The sequence below is a fragment of the Larus michahellis genome, chromosome 5 (assembly GCF_964199755.1).
Source record: "Larus michahellis chromosome 5, bLarMic1.1, whole genome shotgun sequence".
NCBI classification, from domain to species: Eukaryota; Metazoa; Chordata; class Aves; order Charadriiformes; family Laridae; genus Larus; species Larus michahellis.
In genome coordinates, this window is record NC_133900.1 from 53,864,111 (window position 1) to 53,891,135 (window position 27,025).

At 38.7% G+C, this 27,025-nt stretch overlaps 1 protein-coding gene across 2 annotated transcripts in view; it reads right to left on the reverse strand.

Moving 5' to 3' along the window:
* The window catches only part of FAM53A (family with sequence similarity 53 member A), a 72,751-nt gene that overhangs the window by 14,279 nt on the left and 31,447 nt on the right, over positions 1-27,025 (reverse strand). Inside the window, exon 4 of one of the 2 annotated variants that reach the window (XM_074587357.1) lies at positions 25,734-26,536. In XM_074587357.1, coding sequence (XP_074443458.1) covers positions 25,734-26,536 — 803 coding nt within the window. The remainder of the gene's footprint in view (positions 1-25,733; positions 26,537-27,025) is intronic. The other variant, XM_074587358.1, reaches the window with a different exon arrangement.

The following is a 27,025-nucleotide window of genomic DNA, read 5'->3' on the forward strand; positions in this document are numbered from 1 at the left end:
AAAACCAGGAGTAAGTCCCAGCATATAGCACATAGTTCACAATTAAATTCTACAAATGCATAACAGATGAACATGCAGCCATTTTCATGAGTTCCAATAAAGAGTCCTGAGGACTTTGAAATTTTCAGGCAATCAATATTATTGATTAATGTAACACTTGCTTGGCACTGGCATCGTGTGACAGTAATTTTAGAGCGTGAAGGAAGTAGCAGCCTTTGGGATGCTTCCTTTCACTCTCCCACTTTTTCCAGTGGAAAAAAGCACGGCACAGCACTTTTAACAGCAAGTGCAATGAACAGCCAGGTCGACGGAAGGGCTTCTTGGCTGCGTGATACAGAGTCAGGCCATTCCCAGGATCAGAGCCAGGATGCTGAAGTCTGGTCCTGGTGAGAACCATCTCCATACGCCCTAGCAGCAACCACTGCGCCCCATCTGCCAGACAAAGCTCAGTGGCTGCGACCAACTGATGTGCCGAGTGGTCTGTCCCTCTCAAGGGGAAAAAGCTCCAGATCTGTGCTACTTTGACAGGACACATTTCAAAGGACAGTCTGCCTCAACTGAGAGGAGTTCAATAAAAAACGTTCAAAGGAGAGAATCAAAGTCTGCATTACTTTCAGCAGCCATATAAAGCACATGGACAAAAGCCAACACATACAGTAACTGTCGCAGTAAATTTAAGAGCTATTGCCAAGTATGTTTAAGAGTAAAAAAACTAAGCTTGCAACTCGTAGTTCAGTTCCCTAAGGCTGTTGCATAACCTTCAAATACATTACAACATAAGAACAAATTAATACTGGTGATTAACCGGGAATGTAATTGGAGGAACTGGAAGTGTTCAAATTGCAGTTCAGTGCAAGCATTGTACTGAAGCATCTAACTTTCCTGTGGGCAAGGATGCTTCACTTTTGTGCTCAGTATCAGTCCTAAATATAACCATGCACTTGTACACAGATTCGGAAGGTGTAGTCTACCTTACTCCTTTTACAAAGTTTACACCTTACTAGGTAGCACATAAGCTTATTGAGTATGATTCTGCATTAAGACAGGGCTAGAGGGACACATGAATTACAGTCTCAGAACGCAACTGGAGAAGATGATGGCAAAAAGAGCCAGGATGAGGCTTGCTAGGATCTGCCTGTCCACCCTTCCCTTACACACCAGATGGCAGTGGAAAGATGACAGTTATCTGTCCTTAAAAATCAGTGATCACAAAGAAAGGACTTTGTGATTAACTCTCAAGCCCATACCCTTTTGAGAGATGGCTGGATGCCAGTGAAGGGAACTGCTGCAAGTCAGAAGAGTCTGTACAAACTCCATTTATATTCAAATCCATACAGTAATCTCTCCCTTCCACCCCAGTGCCTGGAAGTGGTCTAAGCAAATGTGATCCACAACTCCAATGCTGAAACCTTTTCTCCCCCCATATTCTTACATAACAAGCCTATGTTAGAGTGACCTACACCTGGTTATAGCTGTATCAAATTACATACTGGCAAAAATCAGAAACCATTAGGAGATTTGCAATTTATCCTAGTTAAGGATAAGATGATGATGATAATTAATAATAATCATCATAATCTGTAAGTGAAGTTTAGCTTCAACACTTCATTTTAAAAATAATGCTCGAAAAGCATCAAGGTAGTTTTAGCTAAGAATGTGACTTTAAAAAGTCGTACAATAGAAGTGGTTTTTAACCTTAATAAGCTTGTTATCACTACTTAGCATTTTGAACAATGTTACTTCAGTCCTTATGATGATCACCACTCAACAACATGTTTCCATGTCAAGGCCTCCAAAAGCAGAGCACAGGGGAAAGGTACAGAAAAGCCTATTTATATTTATATATACACACAAAAGCACAAATACATATATATGTGCTCTTTAAACAGCTACAAACAAATGACTGTCTGTCTTGAAGCTAGTTAGAATACTTAAAATAACTTGTTCAGTGTTAACTCCTAATTTGGAGTGGAATCACCCTTGATAAAATGCATCTGCGAGGAGCATGACATGTACACAAACTTCTTTGACCATTTCCAACAGTTCACTGTTTTCTCCAGTTGCTGTATTTTCACAAGAACACACTGGCTTATGTCTACTACAAATGTTTGGAGGCCATTTGAACAAGTTTGTATTATACTGTACTCAAGCTAAAGGTGGGATTCAAAGTCTTTAGTTATTAAGAAGTGGATGCATGCTTCAGGTACTGCAAGTATGTATTTACATAAGGATTCCTGCTACCCCCCCTTAGACAGTCAAGAGTATGACATTCTTACTAGATCTAAACACACCCTAAAGTTTAACCAAATTGTTTTTGAATCAGACTGCATCACTACAAGATGCAACAAAAGCATTACACTCGACATCCAGGTACGCTGACGGCTTGAGGATTTCATTTATCTTAAAACAACTGAATTCCTTCTGCTGCCCACTCTTCCAGGGAGAGGACACCTCCCACAAAGCTCACACACCACAGTGAAGAGGTACGTTAGCCTGAGTTTGGAACCACTTTTTTCCCCAGGGATAAGGTAGCAACCAAATAGTTTCGATCTCAATGAAGAATTTAATGGCTCCTCAAAAGATTGGTATCAATTGAGTTGTTTCCACTGTACTCAAGCCACTTCAGAGAATTAATCACTAAAGTACCTAGAGCCTACGCTTTCTACCATTAAAGTAGCTTGGGCTCAGTAACAGAGGGGACAGAAAATTCTTACTTCTCCACAGGGCTATTTGAACTCTCCAGGAGGTGTGTCCTCTCCCTAGGACAGGGTACAGCAGAAGGAATTCAGTTATTTTAGAATACAAATAGTAGAAGATAGTATTTTTCAACATAAAGTGTATATATTTTTTTAGTTATAAATTTGAGGCAAGTCTAGAAGTTAAACACACTCCACTGCAGAGTTAAGAATTTCTGTATCATATTAAGTCCCATTAAACCATTCGTACTCACCTGACCTAGTACACGAGTACAAAGTACTTAAATTTAACAAGCTTAAGAGCCATTTACCAACCCAAATGCACGCCTGCATGCCCTGAAAATACACCTTCCTGTGCCAACTACGTGAGCTTTACAAGATTTAAAAAAGCAATTTTTTTTTTTCTCTGGGACACGGAAATTTAACAAGCCCTGGAAGTTCAGCTTAAAATGACTTGTGGTTCTATAGTAACACATGTCCAAGTTACAAGGGCTACCCTACCCAAATAGTATTTTTAAATCACTAACACAATGAACACTATGCATTGAGCACTTACAGCAGTATATTATCACTTTGAAATCTTGAAGTCCGCATCTTGATTCAGATAAGTATCCTTAAAACAAGTAGTGAATAACATTCTCAAAAAAAACTGCTTAGGCAAGCTATTATGCAAAAGTAAACTCTAACTAAAAGCTGAAAGGAGGGAAGAGAAAACCTACACACTAAGTTTGCATTTTAAAGATTTAGAGCACATCAGGAGTCTCAGACACTGGATTGATTTTACTATTATGCACTAATGAAGAATTTCCAGTGAGGCTCTATGTTGACTATGCTTCAAGCACATACGATTTCTGCCACTCTAAGCACACACTATAGCAGTTACAAGTAACCTTGAAACTCTACAAAATAGGACATGACAGTTAAGCCACAAGGCACCTGTCATACGCGTTACGAGATCTTGTTTAAGATCTTTCACACTACTTGTACATCGTAACACTACTTCATATCACTTAATTATTTGTAACCTATTTCAATCTAAATATCCTTAAAACGTGCATCTTTTTAAAAGGACAAGTTTTAACACACTAGCTGAAGTTGCCCAGCATTAGCTGAAGTTCAGAAAAGTTTTACTCTCGTTAAACAATACACACCACAGTATTTCTGTTTGAATACTGCAAAGATCGCAAAGGTCTCCTGCTTCTTACTGTTAAGGTGCGTTAATCTAGAAGACAGCCAAAGTGCATACTGATCAGATTAAAACAGAACTGAAAGCTGAGATAGTTAAAATATAACTAGATGAAGGGGGGAAAAAAAAAAAAAAGCAGCTTCATACAGTATCAACAACCTAGCCTGAAGAATACCTGGAATCTACAAAACCCTTTCCCAGAAGGACAGTACCTCTGCAGGGCTTAACTTGCTCAACCCTGGTCTTAAAGGCTCTTTATTAAAATCTGTATTCATGAAATATGTAAGTGCATTTCATGGCCCAAGCAATCATATATGGTGTTTTTGAGTTGTGACAAACTAGTCTACCTCTAGCATGAGAAAAGGGACCATGTACGCTGTATGCCTTCTAGTTTTATTGTTCAGGCTCAGCTGAGGCAAGGCAGTTTCTTTAGCAGGCCAGAAGCTAGAAACAAACATTAATGAGTGTGGTATTGGAGCTTCCTGCGACTTATATCCTTCCTGGGTAAGAACAAGGTGGATGGAGAGAGACTCACACCGACAACCTGCAGCAGATACCAATGACTTCAGTGATAGACCATCCAGAAGAGGGGACACGCTGAGCCAGGCCCCAGTACTGATGCAGACCTGATTATCTACTGAAGTGCAAGGTCTACCATTCTTCCTTCCTCTTACACTGATATGTACAGCATGTTCTTTTCCTATTGAATCGTGTCCTTTAGGAAATAAAAGAAAATCTAATCCTTTTTACTCATGAAGGCAGTTACACAAAAAGGCAATTACACACAAAAAATTCCACATGTAAAATCTCAGCACTCTGATACCTCTCATCAAGGCAAACAATGTAATGATACCTGGAGCGCTGGGGTACTGCAAATACTGAAAGAAGTTAAAAATTTTCAACAGGCCTCCAAAACATAACTCAACATTTTATCCTGTTGAATCATGAAAACAAACAGACCCACTTTTGTGCTAGAGATACTTCACTATCAAGCATTCTACTGATGTGAGCAAAGGACCCTTTTTTTTTGCTCCCCCCATGCTCCTTCTCCATTTTTAGAGGAAAATGGACATTACTAAGGGTTTGCACCTTCAGAGGAAGGACTGATCAAAATGGTTGAACTAGATAAAGGCACTAAGAGAACAGTGTTTGCATTCAGGCATTCTATATAGTCATCGTCCTTCAAAACTCATACCCCTCCTCACTTAGTAACTGTGCTACATAAGCAAGCCTCAACTCATTTGTATATATGTGGGACCTTGCTACAACCTGTCCACTTAAAATAATGGGCTGTCAAACTGACAGTATGATTAGGGAAAAAAAATCATTTTTAAAGACCAAGTTTCCTTTGGTGATACTGCAAAACCATTCGCATGAAAGAATGTTAATGCTGTTTTCAAATTAAAACCAGAGGGTGTTTTCCTACTACAGGAGAAAGATGTTTGACAGTCTAAACATATCCTTTGTCAAATTGTCCTGTATACCTTGCATTAATTAAACACAATTCGATTAAACTCATCAGTTCAGGTAAGTTTGTGGCTTTCATGCAGCTGGAAGCAATGGTCCTAGGTCAGAGGAAGACAAGTTTGTTCAAGAAGCTGCAAAAAGTGAAATAAATTGATCCTTTCTCCTTTCCCCGTTTCTGAAGTATTCTGCATTTTCGCTTCCCCTATGATCCTTCTTTGTAATGCCCAGAAGAAAGAATTTTGGACCAAAAAAATAAAATTAACTGGCACAAAGATTAGCTCTAAAATGCTTTAGTTACATTTAACAAAATATTAATTGAAATTATGTTTTAGTTGAGATCAGTTTAACAGTTTTTATATATGAATTTGAGCACTTGAGTACTTAAGACATTTGGCTGAAGTTTACAAGCTTGCCACGTTAATAGTGGAGTTGTTAGCACACAGAACCCCAGTGCTGGCTGCTTAGTATGCAGCTGGAGCAAGCAGTACCAGCTCCATCTTAACAACTTAGAATGTCTTGGCTTTTTTCTCAAAGCTATGTGAAGGCAGTTAAAAATCTGGAAGTACTACTAAACAAGCGTCCACATTGACGGAACAGTCATTTCAAAGAGCACTGAAATGAGCAAAGTTAATTTTTTAATTACTGCAAGTTCAAGATTCTTAAAGGCTGTTCGGTGGATGAAGTGGGTCGTACCAGTCCTGCAACTTAAAAAAAAACCCAAATGGAAAGTTACCTAGACTTGTTTCATACAGGGTGCTGCAGTTTAGACTCCAAAAAGCTTGGGCTAAGACAAGCTTGTCACATTTTTGCTGTTTTACTGCTACAAATCAAAGTACCAGTTTAGTCATTACAGGTTTATAAAAAACCACTGTCAGCAAGATACATCTTTTGACCTAGCAAAATTAAGTTTAATACAGAAAGATGTATCTACTTATCCTGTTGATGACTTCTACTAGAAATTATATTTCATCTCAGGCCACTTTCTACTGGACTTCAGCGTTAAGTAGTCCTGTTCACGAGCTGCATTTTGCTCTCCATCACTTCATTATTAAAACAGACCTAATCTCCAAGGTACCATCCTATTTGCTAGTTAATGCAAATATTTACTTGAACTATTTAATTGCATTTTAAACTAGACAGGTGATGCCTGATCAAAGTATTTTCCTGCAAGTCAGATACACAACGTAGCAGATGCATTCACGTGGCAAAGCAACCTCAAAATCTATGGTGCGATCTCCAGTACTGGGAACAGCACAGAGAAACTATAACCATGACAACAGCTAGTCACCTAGAAAAAAAAGCTGCAACACCTCCTGGTACCAAAACAACACATATGAGTCCTAACTTCACCCTCTGTTGCCCAAATACAAGCAGTATTTTTCACCCCAAACCAACACCTTTAATCTTAATCTCTAACAAGCAAGTTCAAAACCAGCTCCTTCTGCTACACACACACTAAAAGGCATCAGGTTAGAGAATTACTGAACTACTAAGAAAACCAAATACTCCAGGACCTAATGAAAAGCTTGTTGAAATAACTTGGTTTTTGGTCTCTGCTTGCACAGAACAGCGGACGATTCCCAACACCTAGATAGGAAGCAACTAGCAAGATTTGAAAGAACTTTAATCTCGTTTACTCCTCTTCATTTTCTTTTATATAGACTTGCTTGGAAATGACCATAGTGAGTTCTGCCATGAAGAAATTTTTAATTTAACAAAAATTATTTCATTCTTTGCTTCTGAGCACCTGACTACTGGGAAATCCCCACATGGATTTCAGAAACACTCGAAATCCTAACCAATGGACTGCACGCTAGGACTGGGTGTCCTTCCTGCCGCTCTCTCCCTTCCACCACACCAAAGAAGCCCCCAAAACTTCAGAGGCCTTCTTGATACGGTCTACTCCCAGATAATTCTTCCACAATACTGAAGAGATTCCCCTTGCTTTTTGCAAACTTAAGCCCTTCTTATTTTAAAAATGGAAGCTCCCCTCCACACATATACACACAAGTCTTCATCCTTATAATTTTAGCAACAAAAACTCATTTCATATCAGGTCTGCAGCTGCATTTGTTGTAAACCAATTTTATTCTTTCGCCAAAAATCCACAGCAGCCCACTCAAGCAGTCTTACAGATACAAGTTTGAAGCAAGTTATTTTCTCTAATATGTTTATATACCATGCTGAATTAAAAAAGTCTTTCTGAACATCAAAGACTCCACAAAAGATGAGTTTTCTGCACTAATCCAGCTAAAATCAAGGACCTCCTTTATCTTCTTTCTGTGTGTACTGATCTCACAGGAAGTTTCTTGGGTGGAGACTTGAAAGAGTTTGAAAAAGCCTCTGAACTGTATCTGAATTACTAATACTAGTTTGGTTTTCTTGCACATGCCCATTTCTGCTGTCCAAAGAAATAGACCTAAACCAGAACACCGTTCCAGAGAAAAACCTCAGCCCTGGCACATCTTCAGCCCTTTAGAGCTGAAGGGATCACACTCCCCAGGCAGCACAGCAATTAGTTGCAACTCTTAACATATTCTACTTACCCTTGTTGACATAATGAAGCAGATTAAAACACTTTTCCATAAGCAAGGCAGCTAAGTGACCGGACTTCAATCCAAGGGGGTCCATAACAACAGCATGACACAACTAGTCTTGAAGTTACGCCTTATCCCAAAAGGAAAAGGGTTAGTTCTTCAAAACCACGCTATGACATACAGCTTGGCATAAAAAGTCAAGATATAGTCCGTATTAAAAACCCTAGTAGCAACAAACTTGAGCTGCCTACAAAAAATAAACTAAGCATTAAAGCTCAATTGCTTACACTACAAAAGTATATCGAAAAACATGTCCAGAGGAAAATAATTGTTTTTTAAATAGTCTCTTCAACATCCATTCCATGGTCATCATGATCAGATGGACCTATAAGAACTATAGCTCTACTAGTTTTATGTACTTAACATTACTGGCACGTTTACCTGAAGTATGGCATGCAAACCTGCTCTCAACTCTTATGCTATCTACCTCAATGACCAGCTAAAACATCATACATTAGTTTTGCCAGACTTAGTACAGCAAAACAATAACCTCATATAAAAGTGAGACCTAATCAACACACAAAACCACTGCACAAAGATGGAAACGGCCATCTATAGACAATGCATCTGAAGACTCGTTAAAAGGGAAAAAAATGCCCAAAAGAGTACATTACACTAACGCGCTACACTAGTTAAAGTTGAGTGGCATCAGCCACATAAGGGAAGGCTGGAATATTCAAGAACTTGATTGAAATGATATCATGGGCACATTTATAGAAAAGCACAAAGTCACACTATCAAACTTCATCATGAGGAATTCATCAGCTGGAAGGGTCAGAGCAGGACAAGAAAAACAAGTGACTAGTCACCAACACAATACAGCCGTAAAAGGAGACAGAATACAGCAAAAGCAGCCTCAAAGCAGGAAAAAAACTGCCGTGTTTCAAGGAGATGGAAGCGGGAAAGGTTCAGAGGAAGGCTACTTTAGAGGAGCCTGGTATACTTAGCATGAGGAAAAGAACAGACAACAGCAACTGTTCTCTAAACATGTGTCCTCTAGAGCGGTCAACTGGAAAGGCAGAGTAAAGAACCAGCTCCAGAACGCACTCACACAAGGACAAGTGATATAACCAGCTATGAATAAGTTTGTGAGAGTGACCCCTTAACCTTGTTCTTCATGCCGGTTTTCTAATAGAAGCCAACCATGTTGGGAACAAAGAACAAAATTTAGTTTCAGTTAAAACCCATGTTAGCTGGTGCTCACATGCTAACCTTAAAGGAAAACAAGACACATCACCTTCTGCTTTATTCACTTGCCTTTTGCAGTAAGTTGAAGCCTAGAAACCACTGTAATCTCTTTGAACAGACTTAAACTTGGCTATACATCTGACAGCTATTACTTTTTGTATATTTTGATGTTTCTACAGCATTTAAGCCTAACCAAGAAGGCTGCGGAAGAGAAACTAGTGGGGTGGGGACTGTTACACAAGAACAAGCTTATCATAAATCTCAGAATGTATTTAAAGAGATCATAAAAATATTTTGAACACAAGTTGGTTAGTGAAGGGTGAAAGCAGCCTAGTACAAAATATAATGTTCTGAGAGTTGTATCTTAAATATAGTAAAATAAGAAGGAAACAACATTTATACAGCCTTTATGACAGACTACTGCTCCTAGGCAAGATTTCTTTTGGGAAAAAAAAGAATGGAAACATTTATAGAGGAACATGTCCCAAGTTTCGTTCAGCTGTATGGAGTACAGCAAGAAGAGAAAGCTAATAAATGAAATAACTAGAACTATTGTTTAGTAGATCAACAAGCTTCCTAAAGGAAACAACACACACATTAAAACCAGAAAATACCAGTGGAGAAAAGGCATCACTAACAGTCATTCACACATGCTCAACTCTGAGAAACAGTCCCAAATATCTTGCTTATTGGTTTTCAGGCTTCTAACACCTATAATTTAAATTGGAGAAGTAAAAAAACCAGACACTACAATATATTTTTTTTAAAAACCCAAAACTTAACTGAATTAGTGATACTCAGGTCCTTTACCTTACTTGTTAGGGAATCATATCATCTTATGCCTTACTCTATGTACACAAAGCCTTTTCAGACGGGGGGGTAAAATTCAAGCAGGTATGAATCACATTAAAGAATTTAAATATCTAGATCTAGAATTGATGTGCAGAAGGGGAAGGAGCTTTAATTGAGAGGGAGTTAACAGCATTCATAGTTTGCTAACAGTTCTACTGAGGTTTGCTCTTACAGATTAGAGGTTATTACAAATATGACTGTTCCTAAAAATGCATTTCAACATCCTGCCATTCCTCTTCATTTCCTTCTCTGTAATCCTCCGTTTTACAAGTTTCCCAGCATGAACTTCAAGGATCAAGTTATTTCTTCTCGAACTTAAAGGTAAAACTACTAAGATGCATTACAAATTATATTATCATCACAAAACTGGACGTGACCCCCACTTTGAATGGATGTAGATCAAATGATCCCCCACGGAAGGCACAATATGAAATCTGTTTCGTAATAAGGGAAGGACTTTACCACAACGGGGGTGGGGGGAAGAAATAGTGAGTATGACAACAGCTAAAGCAGCCAAGCAGTACTGTTTGCAATATTTCCTGTAAATTATCAAAGCAAAAAAGGTCTTTACAAAAAAAATAAATAGAAGAGAAATTCAAAGTGTCCCAAACCTGTCACTTGTTATGCTCTGCAGACAATATATTGTAGCACTAGTTTGAATCTCTTTCCTATTTAGGTCACAGTTCCTGCTACTCCCACAAGTTACTGTGGTGCTCTGTGACTGGGACAGAGAAACACCTCAAATTGCCACTATTAGTTGGAGTGAATGTGTCAGTTCATTGATTTTTGCTTTGTATGACTGGCAAGTGCTTTCGCCACTGCTCAGGAGAACAAGAGTCTGAACTGAAGCTATTTCACAGGTGCATGAGGAACTCCCAAGGTAGAAGATCCAGCATGTAGACTCTTACCTGAAGAGGAAATACTATTTATGCTTAAAGAGACATATGAAACCAAAGGCCATCTCAAGAATATCAGTTTTACAAGTAGTGCTGCTTGGGGAAATAATAATTGGAAGAGACAGGCATTGAGAGCTATTAATAGATCTAGAGTGTAAACTAAAAAGTCTGCAGAGAACAGATTCCTTCCTTCCCCCCTGAAATGCTAGTAACCCCTCCTGAAGTACAAAAGTATGCTTTTTTTAACCCATAGCTTTAAGGCATTAACTTCCAGACTGTCAAACTGCTGACAGTGGTAAAGGGAAAAAAAAATGATATCCCCAAATTCTGTTTGGGAACAAAACTTCTGTGAAGTTTTTACCCTTTTGCCACCATGATCTGGTTGCTGACTGCGCCAAACATCCTACTTATGAGACTTGCATGACGGCTCCCCAGAGGTCTTCATATTTTTTGAATATGCACTAAGACAGAAAAAGCCAGAACTACGCTAAGTGGGTTACAATTTAATATGGTAATGTTTAAGATTCAGAACCAGAGTCATTGTGAAAATGGGTTTACTGAAAAGTACAAGTACAAGCCATAACGAGTGCAGTTTCAGTAAGTGATGATCACATTTCAATAGAAATAATCCCATTTGAGCTGATTTGGATACTGGAAGGATAACCCTTTTGTTACAACAGTAGTGTCCAGGAGGAGGAATTTAAACCAAGTTTAAATAAAATACTATGGGTGGGGATGTTGAGGGAGTTCACATGGCTTCACAGATACCTGATATCTCACATCTGGCCCTCAACCATCCTATGGCCATACCTGAGCCATGCGTCAAACATCAGGGCAATTAGTTCAAGCCTAGCAAGTCAGGGAACATTTCAGTAATCTGCATAAGGCAGCTTCTACAGTGGCACAAGATCAGCTCTGTGTATTTATATAGGAACTGCAGATACTACCATCTGTTGGCCATGCCACCACACCAAAGAGGATCAAAGAGAACTCAATTCTACTGGATCTTTCCGGTAAGGATGTTTCTTACTGCCATGATGAAAATGGAGCAGGCTTTAGCTATGCTCAACACCAGGAGGCACAGCTGGTTTTCTGGTCAGCTATTCTCTGCAAGGGAATCTAAACAGGATTTTGACACCAGCCCAAAAAACTTGAAAAATCCCTAAACAGAGAGCAGCAGAGCAAGGCAGAATAGCAAAGATAACTCAAGAGCAAAGCCAGAAGGGATTTGCAGAACAGTAATATGTAAGAAGCAGAACCTGAAGAGTGGCAAGCTGTGTAAACTACTTAATTCAGCACATGCCCTGGTCTCACACAGTAATATATGAAGAATTACTCCTGCTTCCAACATTTACTTCTCCTGTCCTCCCTCCAAAGGAAAGGGAACTTACAGCAGCAAATAATAGTCCATAACTTCCTTATAAAACATAAGCACATGCAGACACACACACGCACAGATCCAGTAATGGGGAAAGAAGTTGGCAACAATTCATAGGGAAAAAAGTTTTTAGACCATGTGGAATTAGTCAGGAGACATCATGCTGGCCTTCCAATTTCCAATAAACACAGACATTATTTTGTAAGGATGCTTAACTGCCATTTGACAAAAAAAAAAGTGTTGATTCCCAGTAGAACAGTTCCATACTTCAGGTTTGTACCATGTAAGATCTGTCCTCAAAGAAAAAGCCTTACATGCCTACAGAAAGGTTTTCTTTCTCAAGGCCTGTTACTGAAGGAGCTTTTCAAGTTCAAGTACCTACATTTTTTTATTTTTTTTTTTTTAAGAATACAGCTGGGCAGAAGAGCATCCAAATTCAACAGTCAGAGAGGCAAAGACTAGAGGCTCTCCAAACCACGTGTCAAACCATCAGACTAACCCCTTCAGGCAACAATGTTCAAGGTAAGAAAAACAGTAATCTGTCTGAAAAATAACTAGGTCAAGGAAATGCTCTGCCACAGTTAGAAAAAACACAAGGCCACTTCTTAAACTTCATGACCTGTACAACTCTGGTTTGGAACACAGTTATCAGTTACATTTCAGTACAGAAAACTTAAATCTGTTCTTGAGAGCAAGATCATTTAAGGTACAAGACTGAAAATAAGCGTTCCCCTCTAGTATTGCTCAACCTAAAAAGCTATTTCTAACAAATTAAGGACTTCATTAATTAGCAATTAGAGCTATAAGTAGAGGAGCTTTTTCCCTCATAACAAAGAGGGGAATTACACAAGAACCAGATTATTCAAGCTCCAGTGCATCTGAAATGGAGCCCATGATGGACGATAATTCCTCCTCCCTCTTTTTTTTTTTAGCTATCTAGGTAATTCTTGTTCATGGCAGGAAAAGGTAAAAGCATCAAATTTAAGACTTGCAGTATCTCCAACAACTTGGCAAACTGCAGATTCACCCCTGACACCACAGTAAAACAAGTCTCAGTTACCTAGGTCTGTTTATTAAAACAGCACCAGAAAAACTAAGAGCAAGTTCAAATTCAAGCCTGGAAGAGGCTGAAGGTACTGAGACAGCACCTGATGGACCTGCCTGAAGGATCTGTCATTGATATCAACACTTGCTCCTGAAAGTCTGAGACTACACAACAAGCCTCAGATGCGCTCTGGAGCTCTTAGGAAAAGCTTTCCTGCTCCAAGACACCTAGACACCTGTTTTGAAAGGCCTTCCTCCTCAAAGTGGCAGTTCCTTAGAAAAGTTACCAAAATTAACAGCTTTGGTGTCAAAACATCTTTATCAGTAACAGAAGACCATCAAGGAATTTTACCAGTTTTATACCAACTGCAGAGCTATACATGAACATCAGGTGCACTGACACAGCATGGATTCAGAAGACCACTCATGTTGAGTAGAGCCATTAAGTGCTAGGGGCAAGGCTCTCCCACTCAACAGAAAGAGTGACCTCTAACAATTAAGCACTCCAGACTACTCAAAAGCAGCCCAATACTGCCAACTGGAAACTCCTAGCTTGCTGAAGTAATTATATGTAATACTTTTAAACTAAGCTAAAGCTACATAAAGTTAATTAACTCAAAAATAATTAGGTGACCCTAACTCTACTTCCAGTTTCAAATAATCTTTAATATATCAAGGATACTTCTCCTGCTCATCTAAATCAGATATGAAGCTAGTGTTACATGCACATCAATATAGGCAAAATATACCACTTGTCTCCCAAACTATAACGACGACTATTTTTCAAGAGATTACACTTTAATATCTGCTACCATAGAATAAACTCAAAATAATTAAGTGAACAAAAACCACCAACAGGTAACCCTGTGAGTGCGATTCACATTGCTTTTGTACCACCATATAAGAAGCTAGCATTTAAAGGCTTCATATATCAGATCAAATTATAAACTGTATAGAAAATGTTTCTCTAAACCATCCCACTAAGAGGCAAAATACCTGTCACACACTAAAGCTTAGCAGGAGCTGGACACTAATCATCTATTACTCATTAGCCATCCCACAAATCTGTTATTGCGTCCTCATATGGAAAGTTCTTAAGGACTATCATATTCTGAAGCTTGGCAGCCAGAAGATGACTCACCTGCTTTGAGACAAAACATTATTACCAAAGTGTAATGCCTGTTTCATGCAGGCATTGTAATCACCATTGTATTTGACAGAGGAAAACAAGGAAAAGGAATTCAGCTTCCCTTCCTCTGAGTCCTCCTCATACAAAACTCAAACCACAGGGGTGGCAAGGGGAGGGGAGTGAGGAAGGGGAAAAACAAATATTGAAGTGGTTTCCATAACCAAAAACTCCATAGTTTCAAAGCAGACTAAATGACTGCACAACACTAACGTGCTACAGGGTGATCACTGGAAAGCACAACTTCAGAGAAGATAATGCATTATCACCAATGCCTTGTACACGGTGCTTAATCATTAAAATACCAACATAACAACTCAAGTATTTGGAGAACCCAAACTTAAAATTACAAGAGTGGATGTGAAGAGAATGAAGTGCTTTACAGTTAGCACATCTTCATCTACGTAACAAAATAAACAGAAGAAAAGTAAAAGGGAGTGATGAAAGAGGACCTGTAACTCAGAACAAGGAAAGATACAGTTAACTTTTTTTATATATATAAATTTTTGGACAAAAAATTAATTCAAGTTCCCAATGAGCACTTGAATTGGGCAGGGGGTGTCTCAGTCTCAATTATATCCCAGATTCAAAAAGAATTTGGAGCAAGTTGACAAGAAGTAGTTTCAACATCTCATTTTGTACTTGATTAAGGATGGCCTTTTTTCCCAGCTGTATTCAACTGTATAGCTATCTGAACTGTAAAGTTCAAGAAACCGACACAGCAAACATTACATTAATTGCTATTAGAGATAGCAATTCTTCTTTATGAGAAGCACTTCTCATAAAGAGCAGTGCTACTTTATGAGAGATCACTGTTTTTTGGTTTTGAATTTATTTTTTAAGTAGAAGAAGAAATACTGAAAGCCTCGAAAACCAGGCATCCTTCCCAGCTTAATTTTTTGGGCTCAATATGTATCATCAAGCAAAGAATATCCAAACTCATCAACCCAGTCTGCCACCAGACAGTGTCCTACATCTTGCTTTTGTAATAATTGCACTCTTAAGTTAGCATTGTTCTGCCAGGAAACTCTCAGCTGCATGCGCTGCAAGCATAAAGGTTCACACAGACTCTTCAAAAGAAAAGTAAATCCCACAGGGCAGTGTCTCTGACAATTAAATCCAGTGGTTTTCCCCCATTTTGAGCTCAGTTACACGTTACTTATATGCACTTGGATAAAGCCCACAAGTTTTATGTGAAAAGCTCAAGAGAAGTCAATTCAGTAGCTACGCAGCATATACACACGATTTGGTATCCTAAACCTTATGAGATTGTCAAATTAAATTATAACCTGACCTGTCTACCTTATAGACCATTTTTGGAAACATTTACACAATGTTTACCTCCCCCTAAAAGAATAGTATAATGTAATACCTTACTTCATTTTAGGAACCTAAGCTCTTAAAACTTCCACAAGAATTCATCACAGCACAGTGAAGAAATAAAAACCACGCTTAAATCTCTGCACCTTCACATCAACAATAACAGCTCCCAATGTTTGCTCCCCAACCTGCCCACTGAAGTTAGTCATGGCACAAAAGTGGTTTTTAGGCAATGCTGCTAACACGCATCTTGGTGAAAGACTCAACTTTGTACAAGAGTATTTCTGATTTCACCTAGTACAGGGTTTAAACTTCTTAGAAGAAGTTAAAACTTAGTATTGTTATGTTGCTTTGTTTCTTTTTGGTTTTTTGGGGTTTTTTGTGTTTGTTTGTTTTTTAATCTGGGTATTATGCTTAATAACTAACTCAAGATTTTCACGCACTCACATTAAAACCCCTCTGGTTAGGGATCGGGTTAACCTTGCTTATAGAAAGTGAACAACATTTTTCAAACACCACAGTGATAATAAGGACTATGTAATTATAGATAAGCCTTTTAACTGATGTTAAGAAAGTCACTCCTGAAATAGAAAAATTTTTAGAGACTTCTTATGTTACTTTCACACAACAGATGTGCAGTTCGAATCAGGTTTAGAAGTATGAAAGAGCCATACAACTGCTCCTGAAATGGCAAAATCCAGGCTCATAACTGATTGTCAGACAGTAACATGAAGTCCACTGGAAAATATGGATTTCTAACAAGGTTGAAAAGCTGTCTTTAAACTTAAGTGAACTACTTTTGCCACAAATGCATACTCTATAATAAACTAGTTTAATACCTCCCTGAAAATACTATTAGTATTTAAGCAAATTCCTGTTCAAACAATGGACACAGCAAGAGACAAAGAAGTTTAGGAGAATGCTAACAAGTACAGGTTGTTACATGAATTACATAAGTTACATGAATTCAAATACAGGCACCAATTCCTAGTTCAACAGACCCAACATATCACACCCCCAGTGGAAACACAAAGGTAGCAGAGGCTACCTCTTTCCTCAAGTCAGCGATCAGCATTGGCTTTTCTGTATCAAGTTACTGCTCTTACCCCTTGGGAAATCTTGTTTGGGAAGGAAAGCACCATTTGAACTAGACACCTCCCCATATAACCTCCCCCCTATTGATTTATAACAGCACAGAATAAAGTTGTGTTGGTTTGGGTTTTGTTTGATTTTGGGTTTGTTTGGGTTTGTTGTTTTTTTTTAAGTATGTTTGGAGTTTAACTCCACTTACTAGTTATGCATGTCTTCATTACAGATCAGAAGAATACAAGCTTTTTGTTCTGATGCAATATGGTTAAGGAACTATTTTTTGTCGCTTTTTGAAGTTTTGGGTTGTTTTTTTGTTTGTTTTTTTTTAACATAAGAACTTCAACATAGGAAGCAGCATCTGTGTAACACTTCAGAAAGAAGAGTAAATAAAACTTAACATGACTGAAAAGGTTCATCACTTTCTACAAGGTAGTCATTTTGATTAACCTATTTTACTGGAGCACTTTGAAGCGCTTTAGATTAAGAGACACAGCTATTAGTGAAAGGACTGGAAGTGGAGACTAACTGAATACTTTAGCTAGTCCTACTCAAGTCCTCAGAAAGCTCTGCAAGAAGCTGTAAGTCCTTGACTTATTTCTTACAGCAAAAACTACTGCTCATGTGTAATTCGTCTAACTCATAAAAAATCTTTCAGGTAAAAAGCACAATCATTCCTAACATTTTCAAAAATTAGAAATGTATAACTGGACACAGAGTCCTAGTCTTTAGACACCACACTAAATATCTGCTGTCCCTCCTCTCACTCCTGCAGAAGTTGCTTTCAAACAGAGACTGAGAGCTCATACATATGTTTTCATTAACCAGAGGACCAAGAAGCTTAATTTAAGGCTTTATTTCCATAAAATATTATCTGTTATCATGTCAGTAGGAAAGGGATCCAAAAACACATGGCACTATCTTAAGTGAGTTTGAACAAGTTTTATAGCATAAGCGAAACTGCCTTTGCTTCCCACAAAAGGCTCTTTATCTAAGGAAACCACATCCCTGGAGGCATTTAAAAGGCTATAGTGGATCCAATACTAGAAAAATATATATGTTGTGGGAACTAATCATGCATCAACAGAATTAAACAGGATGATTTAAAAACATCTTTCCTCACCCATAATTTCCACAATTGGTTTTTACAAGACTGATAGTAAGCCAAATGTAAATAGTCACCCACAGAAATTTCAATTCAAACTACTGTACATTATTTTTCATTTAATTTGAGGATATGGGAGGCATAATCACTACATGGTAGATGCATATTGCTCAACTTCGAAGAATTCAATTTAACCTACAGTCCCAGTCAAAATACTTGGAAGTTTACCAGACATCTGTTATCCAGGGACAGGTGCAAAGAGTTCAAGAATATCTGTGCAGTTTCACCCATGACAGTGGTGCTGGGACTGTCACTGGTCATCACTGATATTTGCTCAAAAAGTCTCTCCCTTTCATAAAGGCCAGAGGAGAATGGGTATCTGAGGAAACCGTTCCAACCTTCCACATCCCTGTTCCTCTCTAAAGAGAGGGGTCTCCCAATCTTGGCAATTCTTTAGCTTCTCAGCTCATTTGCAACGAATACATATATTAGCTAGACCAGCCTCTAGCAGACTGAAGTTGACTTTCATTTCATTATTGAAAATCCTGCCAGCGTAGCAGTAGTTTGTTTTCACTCTACTGGAGCTTAGAAGACCTACAAGTATCTTACGGAATCCATTTCCATTCAGATATTTGTCCTTGAAATCATAAAGTTGCCCTTAAAGAGAAGGCTTTGGAAATACTGAAGTCTTTGGCCTCTTGCACATCAGGGTACATTGTATAGGCAAAGAGTAGAAACATTTTCCTTGAGGTCTATTGCTGACTATTTCTTTTCAGCTATAAATTAACGTTATACCTAGAATTACATGAAGTGGGTTTTAACCACTTATTTACTTAGCCGGACAATTCTGACACCTAGCTCTCTTCCTCTGAAGAAGACCACTTAAATTACTTCATGCTTTTTGAAATACAAATCATCTTATCTTTTGCTTTCTTGGTTTATGATCACTTATAGAAACTACTATTGTGAGAAAAAAAAAAAAAGACCCCAGAACTGTTTTTCAAAGCAAAGGTAGGCCAGGATTAGCTCTAGGGAAGCCTTTAACTTCACATTTGAAAAATATGAATAGGTATTAATTTTTCGAACAAGGACCAAAAATTCTGTCCCTGACTCAATCACTTCATTCACAGCTGTTCTTTTTGGTTCTTAATGCTATACAATGGGAAACTACTGGTAAATTAACTATGTTGCATATTTACACTTGCTACCATTTTATTGATCCCAATTAACACCAGTCCAGCCCTTTGCTACATATAGTTCATTTGTATTGTATTTTCCACAAACCATATTCCAAAAGCCAAGGGCATTAAGGGTGCCCTGAAGCAGAAGATACTCCCCTACAGTGCAAGGGCATCTACCATCTATTTAATCTGAGAAGCAGTCATGCATATCAATGCACCACTGAATTGTAAAGTGCCATCCACAGGTAGAAAAAAAAATAAATCAGACCTATATTCTGTCGAAGAGCTGTTGTACTACATCTTCTTTTGCAAGAGTACCACAAAAGCTTAAGTGATTAAGACTTGCAATTGTATTAAATGTCTTCCCCAAATCACACTACAGAGGCATAGTGTGCTAGGCAGAGAACAGCCTTTGCTGACTTGATTGTATACACAAGCAGAAAATACATCTACCTCAAATAACCTGTTTGTTCCCACTTTGACAGGAGGCTATAAGTGACAAGCTTTACATAAGCATCTCAAACTATTTAAAGCAACATGCTTACTATTTAGAGAACACAATCTGAATGAACTTCATGAGCCAGTACTTAACCTACTTTAGCCAGTCCAGGCTTGACTCACATGTTACCCTGCTAGCATTGTACAGGACTCTTGATAACACTACTTTATCTTGCATATGTTAAAACAGCAGCCTGGGAGAAAGCCTAATGCAAGTGAGTGGCTACTTTACTGCACTACTCATGTGTATGATATTGCCTTTTCTATGTCCTTGCTTGAACTCTACTTATAGCAGTGACACTGCTTGTGTGGCTTGGAAACATTAATCCACTTTGTTGTAGCATAACCAAAGTGAACAAATCTGTTGTAACTATGCCTAAACAGGGCATACTTAGAAATTTTCTAGACAACGAAGAATCAAGGAGAATGCTTCTGAGCTTATTTTGCTTAAACTTAGTGATGCCACAGTATGGCTAATTCATTTACCTGTCTGCATACTGACCATTATACTGACATCAAAGAGCAACAAAACAAAATGAATGCCTAATAGTTCTCAGATGGCAACCACAAGTTTTGTTACCCTGGTTTAGATACTTAACTAAAATAACCAGTATCACACGTTACACCCTTGTATCTATTCACATTGGCTTCTGACAAACTGGCCCACACAAAGTAAAATTCAAGTAAGCGGACGCAGAGATTCCACAAAAGAGATCAGGAGTTACTAAGAAAGTCTCTGCAGGAAAAGTAGCTGTTATCTGATTTAAGTTTAGTCACAGCACTCCTTGTGTTCTGCCATTCATCAAATACTGACTCTTCATCACACCTTTCAGGGAAACACATCCACCCCCACCCACCATCCCTACTTCATGCGCATTTTTAAAGTGCTGTGGAAAGTCACTATAAACTAGTCCCTCTGCTTATCCTCATACCTAAGTGATACTAGTCTTGCTGTTTTGGCCAGAGTTGACAAGTCTTTATGACTCAGCTGCTATCTTCTATGATAAGTGTTTCTTGCTATATAGATCCACAAAGCCACTATGTCAGTGTGACCTGACGCAAAAAGTCAATAATCATAAAGCAGAGACAATTTAAGCTTAATTTACTTTAAGGATCAAAGTTATCCAAGTGTTTTGCTGATTCAAGACCTTAAACTCCAAGAAAGAAAATTAACCAAGCATTCAGGTTTTTGGAGGAGATGATGAATAGAGTTTATGAAAATTAAACTATTGTGGAGGTCCAAGATAATCTCTTTTTTAACCCTGTATCAACAGAAAATAGATCCATCTGTAGTTACCAGAGTGTGAACCACTGATGCACACTTCGAAGCCCCCAAGATGCACACTGGCAGAAGCCAGGCCATCATGCTGGAGGAAGTATCACATTGCACATTCATTGTTCCTAGTGCCTCAAATCAGCTGTTCTCCGTCAGGCCAGGTGCCAGGCTACAGAGAGCTTGGCCTGACCTGATGTGGCACTTGGGATCTCTCAGTACCAAGAAAATCCGCTCATATGAAGTCCAGACAACTTTAAAGCCTTTCTAGGAAGGCAGAAGCACCCTGTGCTAGGAAATCACAGCTTCACTCCCTGAGCTCTTTCACTGTTTAGAGACCCTTAGAACTTCTCATTGTGCTGTCTTACCTAGTCTCAAGATAACACATGAGACACCATAGCACTGAACAGCTGAAGTTACTCCTTACTTGGATAAGGCCAGCTATTTTTCATTAACTATTTAAACAGACTAAAGACCACTTCAGATAACATGTTAGTGAAGTCTGGGTTTGCTTTTTTTAAGCATTGATACCAAGATATTTTTATTTTTTGGCAACTCCATGCCACAGCATTGAGGGAGGAGTAGCACAAGAATGTTAAACACCAGAAAGACTTCAAACTCCAGCATGTCGTTTGATCTGAAACAGAATTAAATTTTACTGTCACAATAAAACTTGCTTACACACTGAAAAACATGTGCAACCTCTTGGCTGTGCTTTACTTGTCACACCTCAGGATCGACTGATGTAATTCATGTAGCAGAACATTTGAAAAAGCTCAGCAGTTTCCTGGGGTGGAAGAACTCTTCAGTAAAGAAACATTTCTAACCTCCTGCTGCAGTTACCAGTCTAAATGCCACCTTCACTTACTCTGTGGCAGCCTCTGTGATAGAGCTTATTAGCTACAGATGAGCACAAGTCCAAAGAGGCTGTTTGCCATGCACAGTCATCTTGAAATACCAGGGGGATGAGATTCCTGACACAGTGAAGGAAGACCGACGCTCCTCACTGGAGCCAGCTCCTCATTTGGGCTATTATGAATATATATCAAGTTGGTATAGATGCTGTGTTCTGCGGTTCTACAACTTACACAGCTACTCTTGCATACATAACTGAACAGAGAAAGTAATTTTGAGTCCTTAGGGGCTGAAAACTGCTATCAGATTTTGTTATCATTTACTACAGTCTCTTCCACTTGTTTTTACAGCTGTCTTCATATTCTAGAAGGTCTGAAGTTTCACAAGTTCATATTTTCAGCTTCAAGTCCAGAAAAAGATACCTTCAGAATTTAGCACTATGTGAGAGCTAAACCGTGGTGTGCAGCAGTCTGCCTGATGATTTCAATCTACTTCTACACACGTGAATTACTCATTTTACTGAAAATTAATGTAGTGTTTTCCATGCAAACTGAAGACACAGCATATTATTTTCCAAGAGGGCATAAAATCTAAAACAGAAGGGGAATACAGTGAAGTGTGAGGGTGTGTGGAAGAAATAATAAAAATAAAGCTATATAAAAAGAAACAGTTTTATGGTGTTAGAAGTTTTATAGTGTTGAGACCTGCTCAATTTCTTTCTTTCTTTTAAATAGAAACACAAATTAGAATACTAAAGAGGCAACAGTGTAAGGAACAAGCCATGAACAAGTACAGAAACTAAGGTCATCTTGTAAGCGTAGATTAATAATCTTAATTTACTCACCTCTGACCTCTAAAATTAAGAAGCAATGATAATGGGAACTTTGCTTCCAGAATCAGACTTTTGATTTTCAAGCACCCCTATTTAGCAAATCAGTAGGGACTGAAGCAGGAACCACCAAGTAGATTTTCCAGAACTCAGACAGCAAAAAGCAGTGTCCAAATGGAAAAAAAAATCAAATCAAAACCACCTTTCATTCCCTTCTCCCTCTAATGCTTCAACCAACCACAGCTATTCAAGATCTTTATTCAGATACAACAGCACTTGCTTCAGGTTAAAGTAAATAAATCATTTAGTTCTGATAAATATTGATTTGAGAGAATTCCTAGCTAAGAAATCTTGAGCAACTCTGGCATGTGTTTCAACAATGACCTCTCCAGACTGCAGAGCACTGGCAGAAAGAGCTGCAGTTGTGGCTCCCGACATACCACCACAATGTAAAGTTAAGAACTCTCCCTTCCCAGCATCTTCAGATCATAACATGGGTCAACTCCAACTTAAGTTCTCCACAAGCAATACTAACTACCTAATTACTGACCTGCTTTTGAGCAACTATTTGATAAGTTTAGCTTTTTAGGAAGATTTGAGGACATCAAAACATTTGCAATAAAGCTTAGAATAAAAATCCTTACAAGCAACTTGTTTTCAACACATTTTCTTTCATAAACTGACTTAGAAGTGAATTTGAAATCACAGAAAAAGTATTTTTGGAAACAATAAGGAGCCATCAAACTACATGAAAGAGAGGTCTTACTGAACTTCCCCTTATCGTAGTCCTGATCTTCACTGAGCTATATGCAGATGTAGGACACATCCACATCTCCTTGTATGACACTTCAAAACAGGTCTTCTGTAGTATTAGATTATAATATTTTGCACAGCGATAATTTTAATTAAGTCTAGAGAGAAATGTTTAAGACCACAATGTAAGTTTTAAAGAATATACATCTGCCAGGCTTTGGGGCACAGGGAGGTGGTAGGCTCCCACCAAAGAAATAGAAGGCTTCTAAGTAATGGGTAAGCAAGCTGCCATTCTAAAAATCCCCAACGTTTCTTGAAAACTTAATTCAATTTTTACTTCAGGTGTTTTCAGTACATGTCTAGTTCTTAAACAGATGTTTTCATTAAAGTTCAGCACATCTGAAAGCTGATGTATTTCCAAACTATACTTTGTGCCTTTGCTTAAATACACAGTAGTACCTTTATAGGAAGATTCTATTGAAACAGCTGAAAAAAAACCCTATCAGGCCTTGACACCGTAGAATGAACTTTGTTGCATAAACTACTCAGCTTATCGAGAAAACAGCATTTCAAAATAAGTTTTACATGAAAAAGTGATCAAGACTGGCTGAATATTAGTCTCATATACTCTTCAATTCAGCAGCAAATCTAAACAGCTAAAAAAAACCTGTAGACATGGGCTGTATCAGATCTGCTCCATACACACAATATGGATTATTTAGAAGGTATAACACCTGATCAACAGAAATAATTCTGCCAGTCCAAAGTACTGCATCACACCTTTAGAGCTTGAAGAATGCAAGCAGCAAGTCTAGCTAAGAAAGGAGCAGGTTTTAAATTTTACATTCCATTTAAATAAGAAACCTGCAGTATACCACACAGGCAGTTGAAAGGCAAATCCACTAATATTTCTGGAGTAGATTAGTTTGCTAATCTCAGCAGCTATTAGCAACGAGAAACAGGGAGGATCTGATTAGCTAGCTAGTAAACTTGCATCTTAACCAAGACTCAGAACAGTGTCTAGTCCTATCTAGGACAGAACAGGTTACCAACCTCCTCAGAAAGCAAGTCACTCTGTATGGCTTGCCACCCAATTATCTACCCCACAACTCGATCGAAAAAGTCGTATTTGTAAAGAGAATCCTTTAAGCTATAAGTACAGCTATAGCTATAAGCCTTACAGAGGTATAAGAGAAGGACAGATGCCATCATACAGACTTAGGTTACCTTAGTGGACATAAAGTTAACTCAGTGAATATCCCACAGCACACAGTTCAGTTCCATTATTCCACTAGTATTTTTCCTCATGCATTTCTATGTAAAGCCTACTAATACCTGGGTACTACAGGATTGGACATTTTAACCAGGATCCCATCCATTCAGTTTTTCTTTTGCACAGTACACCAAATGCAAGGGCACTGGTGCAGAACTATTTCCTTTCCTTACATTTTTTTATTGCTACTTACACAAACTGCCTCCTCCCCACTACTCATAATAGATCTACTCACACAAACCTCCTAAGTCTGGTATCTACTAAGGCAGTAGGTTTATATTCTCAAAAGAATAAAGTGTTCTCTGACCATAATGTAAGACACTATTTTCTATCTACAGAAACTACACAAGCATCTTCAGTTTTAAACTGTAGTCGTTGCCTCTGTGCACACGGCAGCTTTGAAAGATTGAGCTGTGTCTCTGCATTTGTATTACATGCAAAGTATAGGCAAGAACTGAAGTTTACTAGTTTTTTAAATCAGCACCTTTACACTCATATGAGAAGGGAAGAAGAATTCTGAATAACTAGAGTAAAACACCCCTCCATTGAGCTGGAGCATCTGCAGTTGCCATATTAGAACCCTATTTCTGACTGCTTATTAGCACTTTCTTTAGTTAATTCATTCATACAGGGGTTTACCTGCTCTTACTTAGCTTTACTGAATGACTCAAACTGTAAGGGGAGGCTCAACCGAGCAGAATTGCACCAAGATGACTTAGAAATCCTTGCATGCTCTTCTCAGGGAACATAGTGACATAACTTTTGCTACCCTGTCTACCCCCCTTCCCCATGGCTTCCTTGCATTTTAAAAACAAGCCATTTTTCTTTGACCTCTGCTTCAAGCGTCTTTTCATAGCTCTCTGTACTTTATATCAAGTAGACTTGAGTAGAGTAAGTTGCTACAGGGTATAGCACTGGCAAGTATAAGAAGCCTGCTGTACTGCTGAAGTTAATAAATCAGTACTAAAATACAAGCAAATCTGTAACAACTACAAATTAGTTCAGTTTATCTAGAAATAGCATTTCTGCAGTAGCTCCCCCTTCACACACTGAGGAAAGTAAAATCTCACCCGTGTCATTTTAAAAAAGTCTAACGATGGTCTGTTCCATCGTACGTCCTCCTCCCGTCTGCGCTTTAGCCGGCTTTTCTTTTCATTCAGAACACAAGGCTGAGAGCGGCATCTCAACAAGCCCTGACGCCGGCTGAGCTCAGGTGTGGAGGTGGGAGTGCTGTTGGCTGAAGGCAAGAGATTTCCTGTCTCGGTGATGTGCTCCTGGGAGAGGGAGAGGCGACGCCTTGGGTTAAAGTCACAAGGGCCTCCAGAATTCCAGCGGGTACTCGAGCTTGTGCTTCCCTCACTACTGTCCACAAACCCGCTGCTGGCAGAGGAAGGTCTGGGTACTGGTGATGTGTTGAAGCTGGTGATAGTGAAGACATTATTTAGCGACAGTATGTTTTGTGGCAGACTGATACTTGTGCTTCTCTGTAAGGTTGCACTTCCATGACTGTTGCAGCGTTGCAAGGTAGCACTACCGCCACTATTACACCGTCTCTTTGACACAGGAGTCCAAACCTTTGAATTGCCAGGCTTCCATGGTGACCGACAACGAGCCAGCTCATCTGGCTCAGAGAGGGACCTACAATGGCGTTTCGTTGGTGGGGCCAAGGGTTGACCCGAGTTTTCATTAAGGTTTAATTCACTTATCCATCCTGACACCATAGACGTACTGGAAGATTCCTGCTGCCACTGCAGACTACCATTACTGGCAGTGCCGGTGCTGAATGGGCACACTGGGAAAGGGTATGCTGAATTCCTGGTTGTGTCAGTCTGGATTGGGCAACCCCCATTTAAAGCTTTCCAAGGACTCTCTTCTGAAAAAAAAAAAGATAACGGTGAAAGATGCAATGGAAAAAGACAATTTGTTTTAAACCTAGTTTAATGTAAAACCATGAATCAAACTCAAGCTTAGAAAGATGAGCCACAAATATCCAGCTCATATCAAAATTTCACACTGTAGTTAAGATATTCATTTTTAAAAAGGTAGAAAATTCCAAAGACAAGACCACCAAAGTACTTCAGGAGCCAATCCAGGCATTCCAGTATGTATGTACCTTGTTAATTCTTCTTCCTGTATATTGAAAAACTACAGTTTCTTTGTTTTTGTGAGCAAGAGGGACAGCTTCCTTACTTGCTTCCTGGTGCATAGTATATACACCACAATTAAAACCTTTAACAGTGAACGGCTTAAAGTACAACCAAAATGGATTAACAAGTAATGTGAGAACCCACCAGGGAATATTTTTTTTTTTAAATAGAAGAGCAGGATAATCTCTTCATAGGCTGCTGTCCTTCATTTGGCT